Raw genomic sequence first — 23,364 nt, 5'->3', positions numbered from 1 at the left:
TAACTGAAGGTGGGTATTGTTTACAAACGAGCCTCTACTGCTCCAACACACAATACGACAAAGTCCCACCAGAAGAACAGTGGTTCCTTATGTGGAAACCCAGGCCCCAGTCTTTTCCATCGTGTGTGTGTGTGGTGTGTGTGTCAACGTGCAGTGAGGTCATCAATGCCCCTCTGATTGGTGCTTTGTGTATAAATAATGCCCTTCATACAAACTGTCTGGATGGCGCTTACCCAAACCTCTAATCCACTACCTCCGCTGCTGTTTCCCAGAAACGCAGACGGATGGTGAATTGCAATCTCAGCCTAGACATTGCTGTTGTGGTTAAGGTTTTTGTTTAGTAGTTTTTCCTTTCGTTTTGATTCAACAAGTTGGGTTTGTAGGGTGAGAGAGTGTGAAAGTGAGGGAGATAAGGAGAGGGAGAGCGTGTGAAAGTGAGGGAGCTAAGGAGAGGACGAGAGTGTGAAAGTGAGGGAGATGAGGCGAGGGAGAGCGTGTGAAAGTGAGGGAGCTAAGGAGAGGACGAGAGTGTGAAAGTGAGGGAGATGAGGAGAGGGAGAGCGTGTGAAAGTGAGGGAGATGAGGAGAGGGAGAGCGTGTGAAAGTGAGGGAGATGAGGAGAGGAAGAGAGTGTGAAAGTGAGGGAGATGAGGAGAGGGAGAGAGTGTGAAAGTGAGGGAGATGAGAGGAAGAGAGTGTGAAAGTGAGGGAGATGAGGAGAGGGAGAGCGTGTGAAAGTGAGGGAGATAAGGAGAGGGAGAGGGTGAAAGAAAGTGAGAGCAGGAGAGCTGGCTAGTCCCAGTCAGCACAGAGAATGAGAAGAGGTGAAGGAGAGAAAGAGGTGAAGGAGAGAAAGAGGTGAAGGAGAGAAAGAGTGGAAGAGAGAGTGAAGAGATGGATGTGTTAATCAGGTCTCAGCTGGGTTGGTCCAGGCATAATGAAGACCCCCGGGGGCAGGAGTGGAGAGGCTTGTAGAGAGAAAGATGGCTGCTCTTTCAATCCTTCCAACCAGACAAACGACACACACTATTACTTACCATACACACACACACACACTGCTGCACCCCCACCCTCAAACCTCCTCTACCATTCCCATGATTAGTCTAGCCTACAGTCTGATGACTACTGGCCCATAGAGAAACAATATCAGATGAAAACATGCGCAACTCAATTGTGTGCGGTCCTGTCAACACACTCACCCTGAGTCAGGCACAAGCCCAGTATGTCCTGTCAACACACTCACCCTGAGTCAGGCACAAGCCCAGTATGTCCTGTCAACACACTCACCCTGAGTCAGGCACAAGCCCAGTATGTCCTGTCAACACACTCACCCTGAGTCAGGCACAAGCCCAGTATGTCCTGTCAACACACTCACCCTGAGTCAGGCACAAGCCCAGTATGTCCTGTCAACACACTCACCCTGAGTCAGGCACAAGCCCAGTATGTCCTGTCAACACACTCACCCTGAGTCAGGCACAAGCCCAGTATGTCCTGTCAACACACTCACCCTGAGTCAGGCACAAGCCCAGTATGTCCTGTCAACACACTCACCCTGAGTCAGGCACAAGCCCAGTATGTCCTGTCAACACACTCACCCTGAGTCAGGCACAAGCCCAGTATGTCCTGTCAACACACTCACCCTGAGTCAGGCACAAGCCCAGTATGTCCTGTCAACACACTCACCCTGAGTCAGGCACAAGCCCAGTATGTCCTGTCAACACACTCACCCTGAGTATGGCACAAGCCCAGTATGTCCTGTCAACACACTCACCCTGAGTATGGCACAAGCCCAGTATGTCCTGTCAACACACTCACCCTGAGTCAGGCACAAGCCCAGTATGTCCTGTCAACACACTCACCCTGAGTAAGGCACAAGCCCAGTATGTCCTGTCAACACACTCACCCTGAGTCAGGCACAAGCCCAGTATGTCCTGTCAACACACTCACCCTGAGTATGGCACAAGCCCAGTATGTCCTGTCAACACACTCACCCTGAGTATGGCACAAGCCCAGTATGTCCTGTCAACACACTCACCCTGAGTCAGGCACAAGCCCAGTATGTCCTGTCAACACACTCACCCTGAGTCAGGCACAAGCCCAGTATGTCCTGTCAACACACTCACCCTGAGTCAGGCACAAGCCCAGTATGTCCTGTCAACACACTCACCCTGAGTCAGGCACAAGCCCAGTATGTCCTGTCAACACACTCACCCTGAGTATGGCACAAGCCCAGTATGTCCTGTCAACACACTCACCCTGAGTAAGGCACAAGCCCAGTATGTCCTGTCAACACACTCACCCTGAGTCAGGCACAAGCCCAGTATGTCCTGTCAACACACTCACCCTGAGTCAGGCACAAGCCCAGTATGTCCTGTCAACACACTCACCCTGAGTATGGCACAAGCCCAGTATGTCCTGTCAACACACTCACCCTGAGTCAGGCACAAGCCCAGTATGTCCTGTCAACACACTCACCCTGAGTCAGGCACAAGCCCAGTATGTCCTGTCAACACACTCACCCTGAGTCAGGCACAAGCCCAGTATGTCCTGTCAACACACTCACCCTGAGTATGGCACAAGCCCAGTATGTCCTGTCAACACACTCACCCTGAGTATGGCACAAGCCCAGTATGTCCTGTCAACACTCACCCTGAGTAAGGCACAAGCCCAGTATGTCCTGTCAACACACTCACCCTGAGTAAGGCACAAGCCCAGTATGTCCTGTCAACACACTCACCCTGAGTAAGGCACAAGCCCAGTATGTCCTGTCAACACACTCACCCTGAGTCAGGCACAAGCCCAGTATGTCCTGTCAACACACTCACCCTGAGTATGGCACAAGCCCAGTATGTCCTGTCAACACACTCACCCTGAGTATGGCACAAGCCCAGTATGTCCTGTCAACACACTCACCCTGAGTAAGGCACAAGCCCAGTATGTCCTGTCAACACACTCACCCTGAGTAAGGCACAAGCCCAGTATGTCCTGTCAACACACTCACCCTGAGTAAGGCACAAGCCCAGTATGCTATTAGCAGACGTAACTCAGAAAAGCTGCAACTTCGAGTGGCAGACTTTATTGAACATCATCTTGATTATAGAAGAGGAACAAACATTGGGTCTGAGACAAAAACAAAGCAAAGCAGGCCATGTAAACACGGAGATTACCATAACAACAAACTGGCATTTGGATAAACAACTGATAGCAGAAAATGGCAGCATTACATACAGCAGGGATGTCCTTGTATTGCTTTGACTACTATGAAATAGAGATAGCTGGATGTTTGTCTCAGTTTGTTCAAGGCCACCGACTCTCGTATTATTGACCATACCTGTTCTAATAGATTCAGTGGAGTGCAATTCATAGATAGAAATCTGAAGAAGTGCTGAGACAAATGACTATTGACTAAGCCCCAGGTGGCACAGGTCGTCTAATAATAAAGTACCCACCGTGCAAGTAGTGTGTATGTGTGTGTGTGTGTGTGTGTGTGTGTGCGCGCGCGCGCGCGTGTGCGTGGAGCCCGTCACTGTACTGTTACAAAAAGTTTAGACGGGCAGAGGGGAGGGGGCAGTGTGAGGGAAGACAGAGAAGGTCTTACACAACAACCTCCACCGTGTCCCTGTTCTCCTGTTGCGTGTGTGTGACGACGTGACGTAAATGCGACAGGACACAATCTGGCGACACCACTGGCGGGCATTGGGCCACAGAGAAGACAGGCTGGGTCCTCAGCTCAACGAGAGAGGGAGACAACAACAGACAGACACTAGGATGGCAGTCTATCGCTGGGATCCTACAGTTTCCAGTGTTATGCAGTGGTTTCAGCTTGCTCTGGATAAAATAAGAATCTGGTAGATGACTCCTACACTGTAGAATTGTATCTAGTATCATTGGGATGGAGCTCAGTGCAGAGGCGTTAATGCACAACAACCCTAATGCTAAAGGTAACACTTCTATGAATGCTGTTATGAGGACACAGCCATACTTCAAAAAGCAATGCAAAACGCCCTCATAAAAGCCAACTACAGATGTAGGATCTTAATTTGATCACCCTGTTGCAGGACAACTTTTCCTGCAATGCAGAACATTTCAAATGTGTATTGTTTTTGAGGTTTAAAATGGCTTCAGAAGTTTGTAATTTCCACAGAAATTTCCCCTACGAAAAATGGATCAACCGCTACGAAAATGTGCATTAATTATAATCCACATTTCCTGTTGCTGTAACGGTGGTCCTCCTCCTCTTCAACCGAAAAGGAGGAGTAGTGATGGAACCAAGGCGCAGCGGGTTGTGAACACATAATTTATTTAAAGACAAGACGAAAAAAACACGAACTTCACTATAACTAACAAAACAACAAACAGAGTAGACAGACCTGGACGACAAACTTACATTAAACACGAAGAACGCACGAACAGGGAAAATAGACTACACAAAATGACGATGTACAAAAACAAACCGAACAGTCCCGTATGGTGCGACAAACACTGACACAGGAGACAACCACCCACAACGAACACTGTGAAACAACCTACCTAAATATGACTCTCAATTAGAGGAACGCCAAACACCTGCCTCTAATTAAGAGCCATACCAGGCAACCCTTAAACCAATATAGAAACAGAAAACATAGAATGCCCACCCAAACTCACGTCCTGACCAACTAACACATACAACAAACTAACAGAAATAGGTCAGGAACGTGACATAACCCCCCCCCTTAAGGTGCGAACTCCGGGCGCACCAGCACAAAGTCTAGGGGAGGGTCTGGGTGGGCATCTGACCACGGTGGTGGCTCAGGCTCAGGGCGAGTTCCCCACCCCACCATAGTCAATCCCAGCTTACATCTCCCCCTACAAATGACCACCCTCATATTACACCGACTTAATCCTTTGGGTAACATCGAGACAAGGGGCAGCACCGGGATAGAGGGATAGCTCAGGACAGAGGGATAGCTCAGGACAGAGGGATAGCTCAGGACAGAGGGATAGCTCAGGACAGAGGGATAGCTCAGGACAGAGGGATAGCTCAGGATAGAGAGGTAGCTCAGGATAGAGAGGTAGCTCAGGATAGAGAGGTAGCTCAGGATAGAGGGGCAACTCCGGACTGAAAGGCAGCTCCGGACAGAGAGACAGCTCTGGACTGAGGGGCAGTTCTGGATAAATAGCCGCTCTGGGCTGAGGGACAGCTCATGACTGGCTGACGGCTCTGGACGCTCATGGCTGGCTGACGGGTCTGGACGCTCATTGCTGGCTGACGGCTCTGGACGCTCATGGCTGGCTGACGGCTCTGGACGCTCATGGCTGGCTGACGGCTCTGGACGCTCATGGCTGGCTGACGGCTCTGGCAGATCCTGTCTGGTTGGCGGCCCTGGCAGATCCTGTCTGGTTGGCGGCCCTGGCAGATCCTGTCTGGTTGGCGGCCCTGGCAGATCCTGTCTGGTTGGCGGCCCTGGCAGATCCTGTCTGGTTGGCGGCCCTGGCAGATCCTGTCTGGTTGGCGGCCCTGGCAGATCCTGTCTGGTTGGCGGCCCTGGCAGATCCTGTCTGGTTGGCGGCCCTGGCAGATCCTGTCTGGTTGGCGGCCCTGGCAGATCCTGTCTGGTTGGCGGCCCTGGCAGATCCTGTCTGGTTGGCGGCTCTGGCAGATCCTGTCTGGTTGGCGGCTCTGGCAGATCCTGACTGACGAATGGCTCTAGCGGCTCCTGACTGACTAACGGCTCTGACGGCTCGGGACAGACGGACGGCTCTAATGGCTCGGGACAGACGGATGGCTCAGACGGCGCTGGGGAGACGGATGGCTCAGATGGCGCTGGGGAGACGGATGGCTCAGATGGCGCTGGGGAGACGGATGGCTCAGATGGCGCTGGGGAGACGGATGGCTCAGATGGCGCTGAGGAGACGGATGGCTCAGATGGAGCTGGGGAGACGGATGGCTCAGATGGCGCTGCGGAGACGGATGGCTCAGATGGCGCTGCGGAGACGGATGGCTCAGATGGCGCTGCGGAGACGGATGGCTCAGATGGCGCTGCGGAGACGGATGGCTCAGACTGATCCTGTCTGGCGGAAGGCTTTGGCTGCTCCTGTCTGGCGGAAGGCTCTGTAGGCTCATGGCAGACGGGCAGTTCATGCGGCGCTTGGCAGACGGACAGTTCAGGCGCCGTTGGGCAGACGGCAGACTCTGGCCGGCTGAGACGCACTGTAGGCCTGGTGCGTGGTGCCGGAACTGGAGGCACCGGACTGGAGACACGCACTTCAAGCCTAATGCGGGGAGCAGGGACAGGGCACACTGGACTTTCAAAGCGTACTATATGCCTGGTGCGTGGTACCGGCACTGGTGGCACGGGCTGAGTGCACGCACATCAGGACGAGTACGGGGAGAAGGAACAGTGTGTACAGGGCTCTGGAGACGCACAGGTGGCTTAGTGCGTGGTGCCGGAACTGGAGGCAACGGACTGGAGACACGCACCATAGAGAGAGTGCGTGGAGGAGGAACAGGGCTCTGGAAACGCACTGGTGCGTGGTGTAGGCACTGGTGGAACTGGGCTGGGGCGGGGAGGTAGCGCCGGAAATACCGGACCATGCAGGCGTATTGGCTCCCTTGAACACCGAGCCTGCCCAACCTTATCTGGCTGAATGCTCCCCGTCGCCCGACCAGTGCGGGGAGGTGGAATAACCCGCACCGGGCTATGTAGGCGAACCGGGGACACCATGCGTAAGGCTGGTGCCATGTAAGCCGGCCCAAGGAGACGTACTGGTGGCCAGATATGTAGAGCCGGCTTCATGGCACTTGGCTCAATGCTCAATCTAGCCCTACCAGTGCGGGGAGGTGGAATAACCCGCACTGGGCTATGCACACGTACAGGAGACACCGTGCGCTCTACTGCGTAACACGGTGTCTGCCCGTACTCCCGCTCTCCACGGTTAGCCTGGTAAGTGAGCGCAGGTCTCCTACCTGCCCTTGGCCCACTACCTCTTAGCCCCCCCCCAAGAAATTTTTGGTTGGTACTCACGGGCTTTTCGGGCTTCCGTGTCCCCTCATAACGCCGGTTCCCCTCTCCGGTTGCCTCTGCTCTCCTCAGTGCCTCCAGCTGTTCCCATGGGAAGCGATCCCTTCCAGCCAGGATCTCCTCCCATGTGTAGCAACCTTTCCCGTCCAAAACATCCTCCCAAGTACATTCCTCCTTCTTGCGCTGTCCCTTCCTCCGATTACACCGCTGCTTGATTCTGGATTGGTGGGTGGTTCTGTAACGGTGGTCATCCTCCTCTTCAACCGAAAAGGAGGAGTAGTGATGGAACCAAGGCGCAGCGGGTTGTGAACACATAATTTATTTAAAGACAAGACGAAAAAAACACGAACTTCACTATAACTAACAAAACAACAAACGGAGTAGACAGACCTGGACGACGAACTTACATTAAACACGAAGAACGCACGAACAGGGAAAATAGACTACACAAAATGACGATGTACAAAAACAAACCGAACAGTCCCGTATGGTGCGACAAACACTGACACAGGAGACAACCACCCACAACGAACACTGTGAAACAACCTACCTAAATATGACTCTCAATTAGAGGAACGCCAAACACCTGCCTCTAATTAAGAGCCATACCAGGCAACCCTTAAACCAATATAGAAACAGAAAACATTGAATGCCCACCCAAACTCACGTCCTGACCAACTAACACATACAACAAACTAACAGAAATAGGTCAGGAACGTGACAGTTGCTGCAGGACTATTTTCCTGCTGTAACAAACATGCTCAAATATGATCCCTCGATTTTTGTACGTTCAGCCTTATTCTAAAATGGAATAAATCGTTTTTTCCCTCATCAATCTACAGACAATTCCCCATAATGACCAAGCAAAAACGTATATTGTCTTTAACATTTTTGCTAACTTATAAAAAAGTTATAACTGAAATATCATATTTACATACACCACCGTTCAAAAGTTTGGGGTCACTTAGAAATGTCCTTGTTATTGGAAGAAAATCAAATTTGTCCATTAAAATAACATCAAATTAATCAGAAATACAGTGTAGACATTGTTAAAGTTGTAAATGACCATTTTTGCCGGAAACGGCAGATTTTTAATGGAATATCTACATAGGCGTAGAGAGGCCCATTATCAGCAACTCTTATGTTCCAATGGCACGTTGTGTTAGCTAATCCAAGTTTATCAGTTTAAAAGGCTAATTGATCATTAGAAAACCCTTTTGAAATTAAGTTAGCACAGCTGAAAACTGTTGTGCTGATTAAAGAAGCAATAAAACTGGCCTTCTTTAGACTAGTTGAGAATCTGGAGCATCAGAATTTGTGGGTTTGATTACAGGCTCAAAATGGCTAGAAACAAAGACCTGTCTTCTGAAACTCGTCAGTCTAGTCTTGTTCTGAGAAATGAAGGCTATTCCATGCGAGAAAATGCCAAAAAACTGAAGATCAAGTACAACGTTGTGTACTACTCCCTTCACAGAACAGCGCAAACTGGCTCTAACCAGAATAGAAAGAGGAGTGGGAGGCCCTGGTGCACAACTGAGCAAGAGGACAAGTAGATTAGAGTGTCTAGTTTGAGAAACAGATGCCTCACAAGTCCTCAACTGGCAGCTTCATTAAATAGTACCCGCAAAACACTAGTCTCAACGTCAACAGTGAAGAGGCGACTCTGGGATGCTGGCCTTCTAGGCAGAGTTGAAAAGAAAAAGCCATAAAAAGAAAAGATTAAGATGTGCAAAAGAACACAGACACACTGGCAAGAGGAAGATTGAGAAAAAAGTGTTATGGACAGACAAATCTAAGTTTGAGGTGTTCGGATCACAAAGAAGAACATTCGTGAGAGGAGGAAAAAAGGAAAAGATGCTGGAGGAGTGCTTGACGCCATCCATCAAGCATGGTGGGGGCAATGTGATGGTCTGGGGGTGCTTTGGTGCTGGTAAAGTGGGATATTTGTACAGGGTTAAATGGATCTTGAAAAAGGAAGGCTGTCACTCCATTTTGCAACGCCATGCCATACCCTGTGGATGGAGCTTAATTGGAGCCAATTTCCTCCTACAACAGGACAATGACCCAAAGCACAGCTCCAAACTATGCAATAACTATTTAGGGAAGAAGCACTCAGCTGGTATTGTCTATAACGAAGTGGCAAGAAGGCACCGGAACTCAACTCTATTGAGCTGTTGTGGGAGCAGCTTGACGGTATGGTGCGTAGAAGAGCCCATCAAGCCAATCAAACTTCTGGGAGGTGCTTCAGGAAGCATGGGGTGAAATCTCTTCAGATTACCTCAACAAATTTACAACTAGAATGCCAAAGGTCTGCAAGGCTGTAAAAGCTGCAAATGGAGGATTCTTTGACGAAAGCAAAGTTTGAAGGACACAATTATTATTATTTCAATTAGAAATCATTATTTATAACCTTGTCAATGGCTTGACTATATTTCCTATTCATGTATGTATGTATTCATGGAAAACAAGGACATTTCTAAGTGACCCCAAACTTTTGAACGGTAGTGTAAGTATTCAGACCCTTTACTCAGTACCTTGTTGAAGCACCTTTGGCAGCGATTACAGCCTTGAGTCTTCGGTATGACGCTACAAGCTGGTGAGCTTGGTGAGTTTGGTGAGATTATGGGAAAATGATAAGTCTAAAAGTGAGGACAACTGTTCACCTGACAAGACGGAATCCAAACATTACACCGTTGATTTTGTGTAGGGCTGTGACGGTGTTGGAAGTTGACGTTAGGGTAATCTGCCAAGTCAACCAGGATTGGAACATAGACTCAAAAGGAACCTGTGTCTTTTCTCTGCAACTTCACTATTATCATTACACTTTATCATCAATAGCATTTCTTTTATTATTATTCAAGTTATTATTACCTCTAAATATAAGTCTAGTATTCAAATTACAAAATGTCAGATTGTCAATACCAAAATGTGACAATTTAACACACAGGCAACCAGACTCAAAAGAAATGTGCAATTTCAGTGTTTCGATACACTACGTTACTGGTTTGCGTGTCCATTTTGTTTCAATGGTACTGTTGTCTTAGGCCTAAAAAGCCCTATGTAAAAAGGGGAGGTCACAATTCTGTTTGTACATGGATATGCTTCTTAATTAATAAACATATCTGGAACAAGCCAATACACTTCATTATTATCATGGCATTTCATTATTATTATTTAGGTTATTACTTATAAATATTGAGAGAAGACCCCCACAATGAGAGAGATAATGGAGCCTAAGCTATTGAAAATAGGCATTTTACAAGATTAAATCATGACATGAGCATTTGATTCTTATTAGATGGATTCCAGACAGGCTACTTCAGCAAACTTTCTGAATGGACATATAGGCCAGTAGAGAGAATCAGTGAACTCACACACACACACACCCCTGTAAAAGGACCCGGCAATCAAAGCCACCAGTATATCAGTCAAGAGCAAATATTTCTCCCTTCCTTAAAACATATTAAAAAACCTAGGCGTACCATAAGCTTTCCGAAAGGAATGAAAATGTGCAGTGTAGGCTAGAAAAACACTAGCGCTGGAGCAACAAACAACCGTCGGAAAGAGGAGACGTAGACAGTTTAATAGACTAAGTTAGCAAAACAATTGCTTATAGTCATTAGTAAATAGTCCCGCTATTAAGCCAAGTTGATCTACATTAAAGTTCATCTTAAATATTTTTTCCCCAACATGATTGTAGGCCTATTTAAATGGTTCTGACGGTTATTTTATTTTCATGACGGTCTTCATCCATAACTGTCAGTTACAGGAATTACCGTCACAGCCGTATTTATGTGCATTTTACACTGACTGTTCTTTTTGCCGCATTTGTTGATAATTTGGTGTAGGTGCAACATAAGACAAAAAAATGACAAGGTTTGAGTGAGAGGTCAAACTAGTGTCTCCAAGAGACCACACCTCTGTAAAGTCTGCACAGTAAGTCATTTCAATGCACTTTTATGACTGAAAGAAGAGTCTTCTTAAAAAATGCATATTTTTGTTGCTCTCCTAGCTATGCTGTTGAGGAACTAGGGCAAGCACACTTGGTGTTCTGTTTGGAATACAGCATCCCCGCCATCACACAATTACAGTTGTTGGTTACGTGATCCAAGGCAGTTCAGAGAAGCAGATCGTAATGTTGGTGAACATAAGTGTATTGAGATGTGTGGTCTGTGGCAAATGTTCTCCTCAATACAACAAACACAGGCTCATTGTGTTCAGCACAACCCAGGGTATAACGCCATGTCATCTTGTAACAGTACATCAAATACAGCAATCTTAAATGTTGACACTGTATACCGTTAGTTTTAGGACATGGAAATGTGTTGACACTGTATATCCATTCGTTTTATGATATGAAAATGTGAAGTGCACATTTAGACTCCCGGGTGTTTGGCTTGCTTGTGTGACATCAAAGCGGTATTTATTATAATCCTTAATGTCTCATCTTTCAAAAATACTGTACATCGAGTCCTCTTTATTTACTCAGAGAACAAAAAATTGCAGCGGGAGGGATGGGGAAACTTCTTGTCGTGCGCGGTGCTCAAGTTCAGAACTTCTGTCAGTCAAAACCCCTACAGAGCTGTGAAGTGGAGACCCTGACCTCTGACGTCATGTACAGCATGTTACTGTACATGTTACTGTACATGCCACTGCATTCCAATGTCTATGAGTGTAAAGGGCTACGGCAGACAGAGACAGACATGGGAAACAGTGGACCTCTCTCTAGAACCTGTAGTGTGGGCTCAGAGCTGCACTAATGGAGCCTGATGTGTCTGTAGAAGGCCAGTAGCCAGTGGTCATCCTCAGTACCATCATAAACACATGCAACAGGTGACAAAATGCATGGCTATATGTATGTATGTGTTAAAGAGAGAGCGGGTGGGAGGGAGCATGCATATGAGCTGTACGACTCTGTATGCTACGTGTCTGTACTGTAGTGTGTCAGAGGAGATAGAGCTGTATGCTGGTCCAGCACCATCTTGCGGCCTACAGTGTCTCCCTGGCCTATCCCAGCAGCTCTGAGAAAGAGAGACAGAGAGCGCGCGAGTGAGCAAAGAAGTCTGCCAAAGGAGTGAAGTGAATCATGAGCTTTTACCGTAAGTCATGAGTCAACCCAGCCCACAGACCTGGGCCTCTCGCCCTCCCATTTCACTCAGATTTCCTTGCTCTCCGCCCCCCCCCCCCCCCCCCCCCCCCCCCCCCCCCCCCACTTCGCTCTCATCAACTCCCTATTACGTCTTTATTTAACCAGATAAGTCAATTGAGAAACAATTGTCATTTACAATACAATCTGGCCAAGAGGCATAACATTGCAAGAGTTTACAGGACAACACACAATACCACTAAAAATAAATAAAAACACCTCTCAGTCCACATCTCTGACCTGCACTCTCTTCCTCTATTCTTCCCTCAACAATTATTTCCCCTTCTCTTTCCTTCTCTTTCCTTCTCTACCCTGCTCCCCCTCTTTATCTGTGCCAGATCAGTCCCACTCAGACCCTGCCAGGTCTTCATAGCTCCACCATTACAGGAAATAGCTCTGGTCAGCACAACTCAAAGCTCTTCAGACAGTACTAACACACAACAGAACTCCGTCAGAGACTCCCGCTAACCAGCAAAAACAAGAAAAACAAGTGCCAAAAATGTTACATTTTCAGAAAAAGGAAATGAAGGACAAACATGAAATCTTAACAGGAAATGTATCTCGACTACAAACTATCAAATAGCTGACCTGCTGAATCACTGAACGTTTGAAACACTACATACAGACCAGTTTTTTCCGGATCAAAATGGGGCTTAGGTGGTGGGCGTGGCCAAACAAAACATTTAGAGGCCCTCCTGTTGGCCACAGTGACTAAATGTAACCGTTTTAATGCCAACTGCCTACATTTCTAAACATTTTGCCAGGTGTCGGAGTTAAGATTTAGCCGTTTTTAACGCTAATCTCCTGCAATTCTACACATTTAGCCATGGTGCTGAGAGAAAAATGTGCAATTTTAAAGCACATTTCCTGCAATTCTACACATTTTGCCATGGTTTACGCGAATTGGAGTGACTCAACATTATAACAAAATCAATGGGGGCCTCATGCCATAACAAAAATACTCCTGAAGGCATCATTTTTACATTTTAGATTCTCCCTGACTGTCTAGCTTTTATTTTGTTCCATAGTTCCATTATCTTTTGGGTATATCTTCAATTTTGTTTTAGTTTACACTGAAAAGTTTTTTCCATTCCGAACATTATTTGCAAATCTTTATTTTTTTTACTGTTTGGACAAAAAAACTTAGGCGGTAGTGTTGTCACGATACCAGAATTTTGACTTCAATACCGATACCAGGTTTAGTATCACAATACTCGATTCCATCACGATACCACATCAAAAAAAGGAATGTTAGCCAAAGTTCCAGAATGACACTTGATCCAGACAGATAAACTCAGCTACTGCTCTGTTGGGCATCTTTTGAGTTTTCAGAGACAGCCATGTATGCATAATCCAGCGTTTCCAAAACTCGGTCCTCGGTATCCCAAGGGGTGCAAGTTTTTATTTTTGTATCTCTATTGATAATTTGGGTAAATCATGATGTGGCCTAGGCCTATTCACAATACAGGTAAATGCATATTCAATAGGAGTGTTTACATGCATTATTTAGCATGTTGGCTGATTTTCAAGGAGCTACAAAAGACAAATGATCAGAGGAGGAGATGCACTGCAGTATTTAATGCAGCTGGTGGCCACACCAGATACTGACTGTTACTTTTGATTTTGACTCCCCCTTTGTTTAGGGACACATTCTATTTCTGTTAGTCACATGTCTGTGGAACTAGTTCAGTTTATGTCTCAGTTGTTGAATCTTATGTTCATACACATATTTACACATGTTAAGTTCGCTGAAAATAAAACGCAGTTGACAGTGAGATTACAATTCTTTTTTTGCTGAGTTTATATTGGTCATGGCTCCTGAGTGGCGCACAATGGGATTGCCTTGCAGTTCTCCAGCTGTATCCACTGAAATAGCGGTGGGCGAGTGAGGTTCAAGGCACGAGGGCAGGGGGCACGGGAGTGGGGAGCTAACATGATGCGGCCCAGACTCCCAGTGCAGCATGAGTGTGGAGCTAACATGATACGGCCCAGACTCCCAGTGCAGCATGAGTGGGGAGCTAACATGATGCAGCCCAGACTCCCAGTGCAGTATGAGTGTGGAGCTAACATGATGCGGCCCAGACTCCCAGTGCAGCACGAGTGGGGAGCTAACATGATGCAGCCCAGACTCCCAGTGCAGTATGAGTGTGGAGCTAACATGATGCGGCCCAGACTCCCAGTACAGTATGAGTGGGGAGCTAACATGATGCAGCCCAGACTCCCAGTACAGTATGAGTGGGGAGCTAACATGATGCGGCCCAGATTCCCAGTACAGGTTAAGTGGAGCAGGCACGGTGCACTCGCACTATAAGGTGGACATTAGCTGCACTGATAGACAGACTTGATCAATAAGACACATTTGACAGAGGTACCAGAAGTAAAATAAATTCTAGTATCGATCCATTTTTCATGTTCTAGTATTGAAAAAGTACAGAAGGGTCGGTATACCATGCAACACTATTAGGCGGCCCGCCCAATACTTTTCTATGCAGAAAAAACCCTGCAGACACAGACTTTACTTATAGAAACTAAGAATGACTGAGTTGAAATCTTTAGACTGGTCTTCAGGTTGTTCAAATCAGATCAAATCTCTCTCTCACACACACGCCAGCTGTGTTTACTCTGCCCCCCTCCACAGTGGCTGCCTGCTGTAATTTACTCTATTTAGAATCCCAGGCCAGGTAGAGCACATTCAAAACAAACAACGCACACAACAGATCCTCCCACACAGCGGTGCACACAGCCCTGCAGGTGAACTAGACTGCAGTCTGAAGCACAGTGTGGTACACAGCAGACCCAAGGAAACAGGCAAGGTAACAACAATGGCATACACTAAACATATCTAAAAGGAGAATGCCAAGTGGCAAACTAAACAAAATATGGGGAAAACACTTGAACTATCATCAATATAAGATATGAATCCCGGAAAAACTCCACTAAATAAATGTACAACACAACCATAGAGAAAACAAGTTGGACTGTGGTATTGGACTGTCGACTGTGGTCAAGTTCAGGGTTGTGGAACATTCCCAGAGGTCAAAAGGTCACAAAGGAAAAAGCTCAAAGTAAAGTGCTAACCTGTGTGCGATGCACCAGAGGATTTCTGACTCGCGTCAGGTTCGGGGCGTCCTGGTACAGTTGAAAGGGTCCCAGGGGGCAGCGGCTGACCCCTCTTCAGCAGCTGCTTGTGCTCCTGCTGGCGGAAGCGTGGAGGGATCTCTCTTGGCGGGTAACGCTGTTGGGCGGGCGAGGGCTGGGACTGCTGCTGGGCACTGGAGGGGGCGCGCTTGCCATTACTGCCACTGCTGCTGGTGGGGGGCACAGACGGGGTGGCACTGGGGTTGGCGGGGGGAGGAGGAGGGGTGGGGCCGGGCTTGGCTGACTCTGGCACTGTGGAGGGAAGAGAGAGGAGGCAGAAGCTGATTTTGATTTATTCAACACAGACACACATTCACACATCCATATGTTTGCAGTCTATTGATGATACCGAGGCATCATCAGCTCACCATCCCGCGATCTTAAGCATTAGTAGGCTTAAGGCAAAGCCCACTAACTGACCTTAGATCAGTGTTTATAAAGGACAATCACATGCTAACCCTGGAAAAAGAGGCCAGTTTTAGAGCTACTCTTCCCTCTGTAACCCCCCACCCATCCTACTGACCTAGCCGTGACTTCTCCTTCTCACATTTACATTCCACCCTGACCGTCTATTATGTCTACGCTTCCAGCCCCTATGACAAACTCCACTCACCCACTTCCTCAGTCTAGCATTAGCATAAGCCAGCTAGCACTGTTTAGCATAGTATGCTAGCTAATTACTCAACTCATTAATTTCCTCAGCTCAGTAATAGCTAGCAAGCACCATTAAGCATGCTAGCTAAGTACTATATTCATGTATTACCAACACTGTTTTAGCTTCTTAGCAGCCTAGCATGCTAAGTACTGTACTTATTAATTTCCTGGCTAAATATTAGCAGTTTTGTAGGCTAGCACCTTAAGTATTAGCAACAGAGGGGAAGTGCTCAAAAATGTCAGGGCTCAATCCATATGACAAGAAACCAAGTAGCAAGAGGATCATTTTTACCATGCTAGTAAATTATCATAATTTTATTTTCGGGCACAACAAAGGTCCACCTGAAATGGACACAAGCATGGGGCAGAGCGCTAACCTATTATACCAAGTAAAATAGAGGCTTGTAAGTCGCTCTGGATAAGAGGATCTGCTCAATTACCAATATGTCAATGTATGTGTATTGAGTAGAAAACATGGTGAGGGTAAAAGACAAAGGGTTAAAAACACAGCAAAAGAAGCTATACTGTTCTGAAAAATTCCTCAGAAACAGCTTATTGATTCATTGTTTTGTTCCACTGTTTTATTGTTATGCTTCCCCAAAAAACAATTCAACAAAATTGTGATTGAAATAACTTGGGAATAGAGGAATGCTCACAGACACACATTGACAGTAGTGGGATGCAGTCTAAACAAAGACATGCCTGCTAAATCACACAGCCAGAGGGAGCAAGAGAGAAAGATCTGGCATGGCAACACCAGTAAAAACATCAGCAGGATCCAGCAACACAGACCAGAAACCAAACAAACCAGCATGAGATTGTGATGTGTTTTACAGTACGAGAGAATCAATGTGTGAGACGGGCAACAATCCTGTGGCTAAATATTCTCACATAGTAAAAAGCTCATAAACTGGGTGGTTTGAGCCCTGAATGCTGATTGGCTGACAGCTGTGGTATATCAGACCGTATACAGTACCATGGGTTTGACAAATTTTTTTTTTACTGCTCTATTATAATAGCATAACCAGTTTATAATAGCAATAAGGCACCTCGGGGGGTTGTGGTTTTGCGTTGTGCCCAAGAACAGCCCTTGGTCGTGGTATATTGCCCATATACCACACACCCCCTCAGGCCTTATTGATTAAGTAACCCACAGAAAATCATGTGTGGGTTCTGCGTACGACGCTGTATGGGAATGGTGCAGCTCCATTGACCGCAGCCCAATGTTTGTGAGCTGTTCACCATTCACTGCACACACACAGTTATGTAACCGGGAGGCCCAAAGTAAGGGGGAAGAGGACAGAACGGTGTCACACAAAAACATTTATTTAACCTTTATTTTAGCAGGGAGTCATACTGAGACCAAGATCTCTTATAAAGAAGAGGCCTGTAATTACAAAAATATACACATTAATACAACATGAAAAGCAGAGATACAAAACACAGTCATAGAAAACAAACATACATTTTTTTCACAAGGTGCAAAATAACTAAAAACAGATTTACCTAACTGTAGAGACAAAGGAATTTTAAGAGTTAGCCATCCCTGAGACTGGGGTAACCCCATTTCTTTGGCCAGAATTTCTGGCTACCCCACCACACCCCAAATCAAAACAAACTTAAAATAAAAAAATAAGTACATTTAGATTCACATCCACAAATAACCTTCAATTCAAATATCTTATCAAAGCACCAATAAACACATGTAGTCAATGATATTGTATTTTCCTAATAATCTTTCTCAAATACGTTTGCATTATGGATGTTACCGGTTAATCGGATAGCCCCCAAAAACACATTTGACCGCTCTTGCTTATCGGTCTATAGAGTAAATTTGCATAATTTTGTGGAATTAAAAATTGGCTTGTGTGTATTTGTTAGTCGTCATGCATTTTAATTTATCACACGCGCACAGCATACACAGCCTAGTTTGAGGCGTGGAAAAGCCTAACATCTGTCAGACAGCGCAAGAGTAGCTCCTCAAAAAGCCTGTGTAGGCTACTGGAGTGAATTTAGCTGCATAGGCCTGCCTGTCTACCGTTGACTATCAGCACATCACCCACCACGTTGCAATGTGAGCTTGAAGCCTCAACGTTTTCACTTTACGTCAAATAAAATCAGGCATGTCTTACCTTGCTTCAAAGTAGCCTTGCAAAAATCAATCCGTAGAAACGTGGAGGCAATTAATTTATCAGTTTTCATATCAACTTTCTTTTATTGTCCAGAAGCCAAATGCATTATCCTAGTCACATTAGCAACCCATCATAGTAGCTGCTATTAGATTCCCCCTCTTTCTACATTTCTAACATGTCACATATGGAAGTGCTCACATTAGGTGCTCTGTTGAGAAAGGTGTTTCCCGCTAATTGCATTTGGGTAAATGTTTGAAAATTACGCTTTATTAGCTGCTTCATTATAGGAGTTGCATGTTCAATAACAGGCTATAGCTTTTTGACTTCAAGACGATAGGCTTGCTATTGTTGCATGTTTCCATTAAGCTCTTAATGAAAAATGTCCGGTCCTTGTATGCATGCATAGTATCAGAGAGGAAGAGGCAAAGCGTGACATTTCACTCTCGCCAAAATCTGTCCAAAATAATTCCACTGCGTTTCTATGGGCTTGTTTTGGGCCTAACCTTGTCGCCTGCCTTTCTGCCGTGGGACGACTCCCATTGTTAGGGTGGAAACATAAGCATTTCGTCATTATATACAGATCTGAGATAGTATTTTCTGTTGGTCACGTCAATTTTATGGTTTGGAAAAAATTTAACCATTTGTTGACCGGTTAATGAGGGTCAGTTAGTCGGCAGCAAAATTGACCGAAATGTGCATCATTTTTATATTTGTCCCATACAATAATCTCCGCTCTTAAATTAGTTAACCGCCCCACCCCCAAACACTGTTTTTTGTTTGGTGACCCCACTGAAATTTCCACGTGACAGCACTAGCGACTCCGAATACCACTGATCTAGGAGACTTCGGAGGGCCATACTAGGCCTAATTTCTGACATGCAGTGATGTGTACTGAACCTGTCGCCCGTAATAAAGTGTAGTGCACGGTGATACGATTACGGTCTCCATGTCCGAGTCTGTAATACCAACATGTTTCAAGCAGACCACCATAGTGTTCTTGGGCACAGGGACAGAGGTAACCTGCCTAAAGGACTACCAACCCATAGCACTCATGTCTGTAGCCATGAAGTGCTTCGAAAGGCTGGTCATGGCTCAATTCAACACCAGTATCCCAGAAACCCTAGACCGACTCCAATTTGCATACAGCCCTAACAGATCCATAGAAGATGCAATCTCTATTGCACTCCACACTGCCCTCCCCCCCCCTGGACAAAAGGAACACCTATGTGAGAATGCTGTTCATTGACTACAGCTCAGCGTTCATCACCATAGTGCCCTCAAAGCGCATCAATAAGCAAAGGACCCAGGGACTAAACACATCCCTCTGCAACTGGATCCTGGACTTCCTGACGGGCCGCCCCCAGGTGGTAAGGGCAGGTAGCAACACATCTGCCACGCTGATTCTCAACACAGGGGCCCCTCAGGGGTGCGTGCTCAGTCCACTCCTGTACTCCCTGTTCACTCATGACTGAAAAGATTTGCCATTGGTCCTCAGCTCGGCAAAAGGTTCTACAGCTGCACCATCGAGAGCATCCTGACTGGTTGCATCACTGCCTGGTAAGGCAACTGCTCGGCCTCCTACAGCAAGACACTATAGAGGGTAGTGCGTACGGCCCAGTACATGACTGGGGCAAAGCTTCCTGACATCCAGGCTGTGTCAGAAGGCCCTAAAAATTGTCAAAGACTCCAGCCACCCTAGTCATAGACTGTTCACTCTGCTACCGCACGGCAAGAGGTACCGGAGCACCAAGTCTCGGTCCAAGAGGCTTCTAAATAGCTTCTAACCCGCAAGCCATAAGACTCCTGAACATCTAATCAAATGGCTTCACAGACTATTTGCATTGCCCCTCCCATCTTTACACCGTTGCTACTCTCTGTAGTTATCTATGCATAGTTACTTTAATAACTTGACGTACATATTACCTCAACTAACCTGTGCCCCCGCACATTGACTCTGTACAGGTACCCCCCTGTATATTAGTTGCGCTATTATTATTTTACTGCTGCTCTTTAATTACTTGTTACTTTTATTTCTTATTCATATTTGTACTGAATTGTTGGTTCGGGGCTCGTAAGACAGCATTTCACTAAGGTTTACACCTGTTGTATTCGACGCATGTGACTAATAATGTTTGATTCGATTATTTAAATTTGATTTCCCCTCTGGTTCTCCCTCTGCCCCCGCAGCAGAGCCTCATTGTGGGCTACAGCTCTTGCCACCAGCCCCCTGACCAGCTCCAGCTCTACCTCAGCCTGCATGCAGCATAGGAACCAGGCAGGAAAGCTCGAGCTAGAGCGCGTCTCGCATCAGACTTCTCGCTCTCTACCTCTCCTCTACTCCCTACCCCTCCTCGTTCATCCATTCCTCATTGTTTATAGCCAAAGATGGCTACATTAGGCCAAGCAGATGGAAGGCATATAAATTACGCTGGCTAATTGTCCCTGCTGCTGATTCAGAGGGGATTTTCCTGTTAAAACTGGGAGTATTCTACATCCCGCCTTTAAATAGAACAGTATTAGAGTGATGGCGGTCTCTCTGACGTAGGAGGCTTCTAGAAGTACTGGGGACGGATGGAGGGAGCAAAGAGGCGGGGCTAGCGGTCTGTTCTCTGGCTACACCAATCACAACATAGTGCAGAGAATAGTGTTTGTCACAGCCCCCCCCCGTCTGTCTATCTGTGTCTCTCTCTGAATCCAGCCCTCCCTCTAATCCACTTACAATTAGAGCACTATTCTTCCTCTACACCCCTATTCTTCCTCTAAAAACAGAGTCCATGAAAACAGTGAGAGATGGAAAGAAGTAGGAGATGGAAAGCGAAAAAAAGAGATTACACAGTTCTAAGCTGTGCGACGAGCCTGTTTGGTAAGATACACAGTCGTCAGCTGGAGAGCGTGGTGTGGATTCCCAGTTCATCAAAGATGCACATCAAACTACGGCCCTGAGACCCTACAGCCTCACGCAAAGGAAGGGAATGGATCCCATTTTACGATCTCACACACACACACACACCCACCCACCAGGGGTCACGTTAGAGTTAAAAAAAAAAAAAAAAAAAAAAAAAAAAAATCGGCATTTTCAAAACACAATCAAAAAAATATAAATAAAGAAACATTGTGTTTCAAACCATTTCACCTGCGTTTTATTTTGAAAGTCAGTGTTTTTTGCTTCAATAGTGATCGGGGGTGCAACTATAGTTTTCCTTCACAGAAAAGACATTAGTGCAACACATTCAGCAGAAAGTAGCTTCAATTTCATCAGATGACATAAGTGCAAAGCTATTTGGCTCGTAGCCACACAAGTAAAAAAAGGAGGCCAAATGTCTGAAGTTTGAGGTGCCCTTAATCTGTCTGTCTCAGTGTTTGCGTGTGTTCGCACCATGCAGACTGCTCTCCACTCATCAAATTGGGCCCCACACACACAATTATAGGCTTTTCCATAGCTTACGTCTTTAAAATTGGCCAGAGAGAGTAACTGAATGGAGAGCTTTCATACCCGAGGCCTCGACAACAGCTCACACTGCTCTAAACAGGCTACTATTGCCCAATGTTTGGGGGGGAAACACATGGGTAGATCGGAGAGATTAATTACTAGGTCTTCTCTGTTATAATGGGCTGCGTTCAGGAGGGAAAGTGTTCAACTCCATTTCACAGCAGTGGCGGGTCTTGGAAAGCAAGTCACTACAAGTGTTGACTTTAATACTGTGGCATATTGGGTTCAGGGAAGCTATGGATGTAAAAATAGAATGCAGCCAAGAAAAGGATGGGATGTGTCATGGCCTTACCAAGATGGCAGCGTGCAATAGAGCTGAATACATTGAATAGCTTCACAATGCAGACCAATGAATGACAGTCAATGTTGGCAACAACAACAAAAAAAACTGTTGCTTACAGGCAACTTCAGTCATATAGATACCAAGCCTAATCAGAATCAGATCAGCTAGTCGATTAATCACAGAAGCATACTGTATAAAGATACTGATCTGAAAATAAGATCAGATGAGAGACTGAGGTTAATAACAATCATATAAGAACGAGAGTGTGTGTGCATTTACACGCATGTATCCGTCCATGTTTGTGTGTGGAGTGTGTGTCTCCCTTAGGGTCTCTGAAGGGCTCGTCTGTCTCCCCCTCCTCAGCGTGTTGAGCTGAGCTGCCATACTGAGCAGAGGGCCTCAGAGGAGGTGGAGATGATAGGCCTTAATTAATCCTGATTTAATACGGGGCTGTAATTTCAAGGAACAGCTCTCTCCCAAGTCTCCTGATCCCTCAGAGGTCAGAGGCAGGAGGACTGTAGTTTAGAGGAACAGCTCTCTCCCAAGTCTCCTGATCCCTCAGAGGTCAGAGGCAGGAGGACTGTAGTTCAGAGGAACAGCTCTGAGGGCTCCTGATAACTCATATAGAGGTCTAAAAGGCAGGAGGACTCAAAACACTTGTCTGACTACTGTATATTGAAATGGCACTATACTTTTATTCAACAATTTAAAATATTTTAAAGATGCACTATGCAGATATCACCCCACCATTTCCTGGTTGCTAAAATTCTAATAGTTTGCCTAATTTCAGTTTGTGACAAAACAAGCAAGTATAATGTAGAGAATCATTGTACCATTTCAACCGCTATGAAATATATTTTCCATAACCCAAAATATTGTATTTTCAGCTGGTGTACAAAACCGAAAGTAAAATATGCCAAAACGAAACTTAAGAACGGGAACCATAGAAATAGCACACAGAACAGATACAGTATACCCTTCTTAGACTTGATTTAAATGAGAATGACTGATCTATAACACACATTTCTATGTACATTTATTCAGGTCGCCCAAAACGTTACATATTGCAGCTTTACGGCTTTGAGTGTTTGTGTGCACCCAAGATGGAGGTCAGACAGACAGGATGAGGGCACAGGGACTGGAGCTGGTTCAGGTTAGCAGGACAGGAGACTTTCCTTCCACACACACCATTTCCCGATCATAAAACATTGGTGGAATGTACTGGGGAGTAGCTGCAGCTGGTGGTTGGGAGAGAGAGAGACCTGTTCAGAGGTAGACCTCTCAGTCACACACAAGTAGGAGTGTGTGTGTGACAAAGTGTCAATGTTATACAACTGACTTAATGAGAGAGATCCAACTGGCCCACTGCGTCCCCTATTCCAGTAACCCATTAAGTCCAACTCCTCTACCTGACTGCCCAGTTTCCTACACTCCACTGCTACTTTACCTGCCGACTCAACCCTGCCTGTCCACCCCATACATCATCCCACCACAACTCCCTCAGCAGCCAGCGCAAG

At 46.2% G+C, this 23,364-nt stretch overlaps 1 protein-coding gene across 4 annotated transcripts in view; it reads right to left on the bottom strand.

The window, feature by feature from the left end:
- The window catches only part of tnrc6c1 (trinucleotide repeat containing adaptor 6C1), a 78,949-nt gene that overhangs the window by 33,003 nt on the left and 22,582 nt on the right, over window positions 1-23,364 (bottom strand). For all 4 annotated transcript variants that reach the window (XM_055898621.1, XM_055898623.1, XM_055898624.1 and 1 more), the window contains exon 4: window positions 15,229-15,540. In XM_055898621.1, the coding sequence (XP_055754596.1) occupies window positions 15,229-15,540 (312 nt within the window). The remainder of the gene's footprint in view (window positions 1-15,228; window positions 15,541-23,364) is intronic.

This window comes from Salvelinus fontinalis, chromosome 34, assembly GCF_029448725.1.
Source record: "Salvelinus fontinalis isolate EN_2023a chromosome 34, ASM2944872v1, whole genome shotgun sequence".
NCBI lineage: Eukaryota > Metazoa > Chordata > Actinopteri > Salmoniformes > Salmonidae > Salvelinus > Salvelinus fontinalis.
Note: the sequence above shows the minus strand (reverse complement) of the source record. Positions and strands in the feature narration are given on the sequence as shown.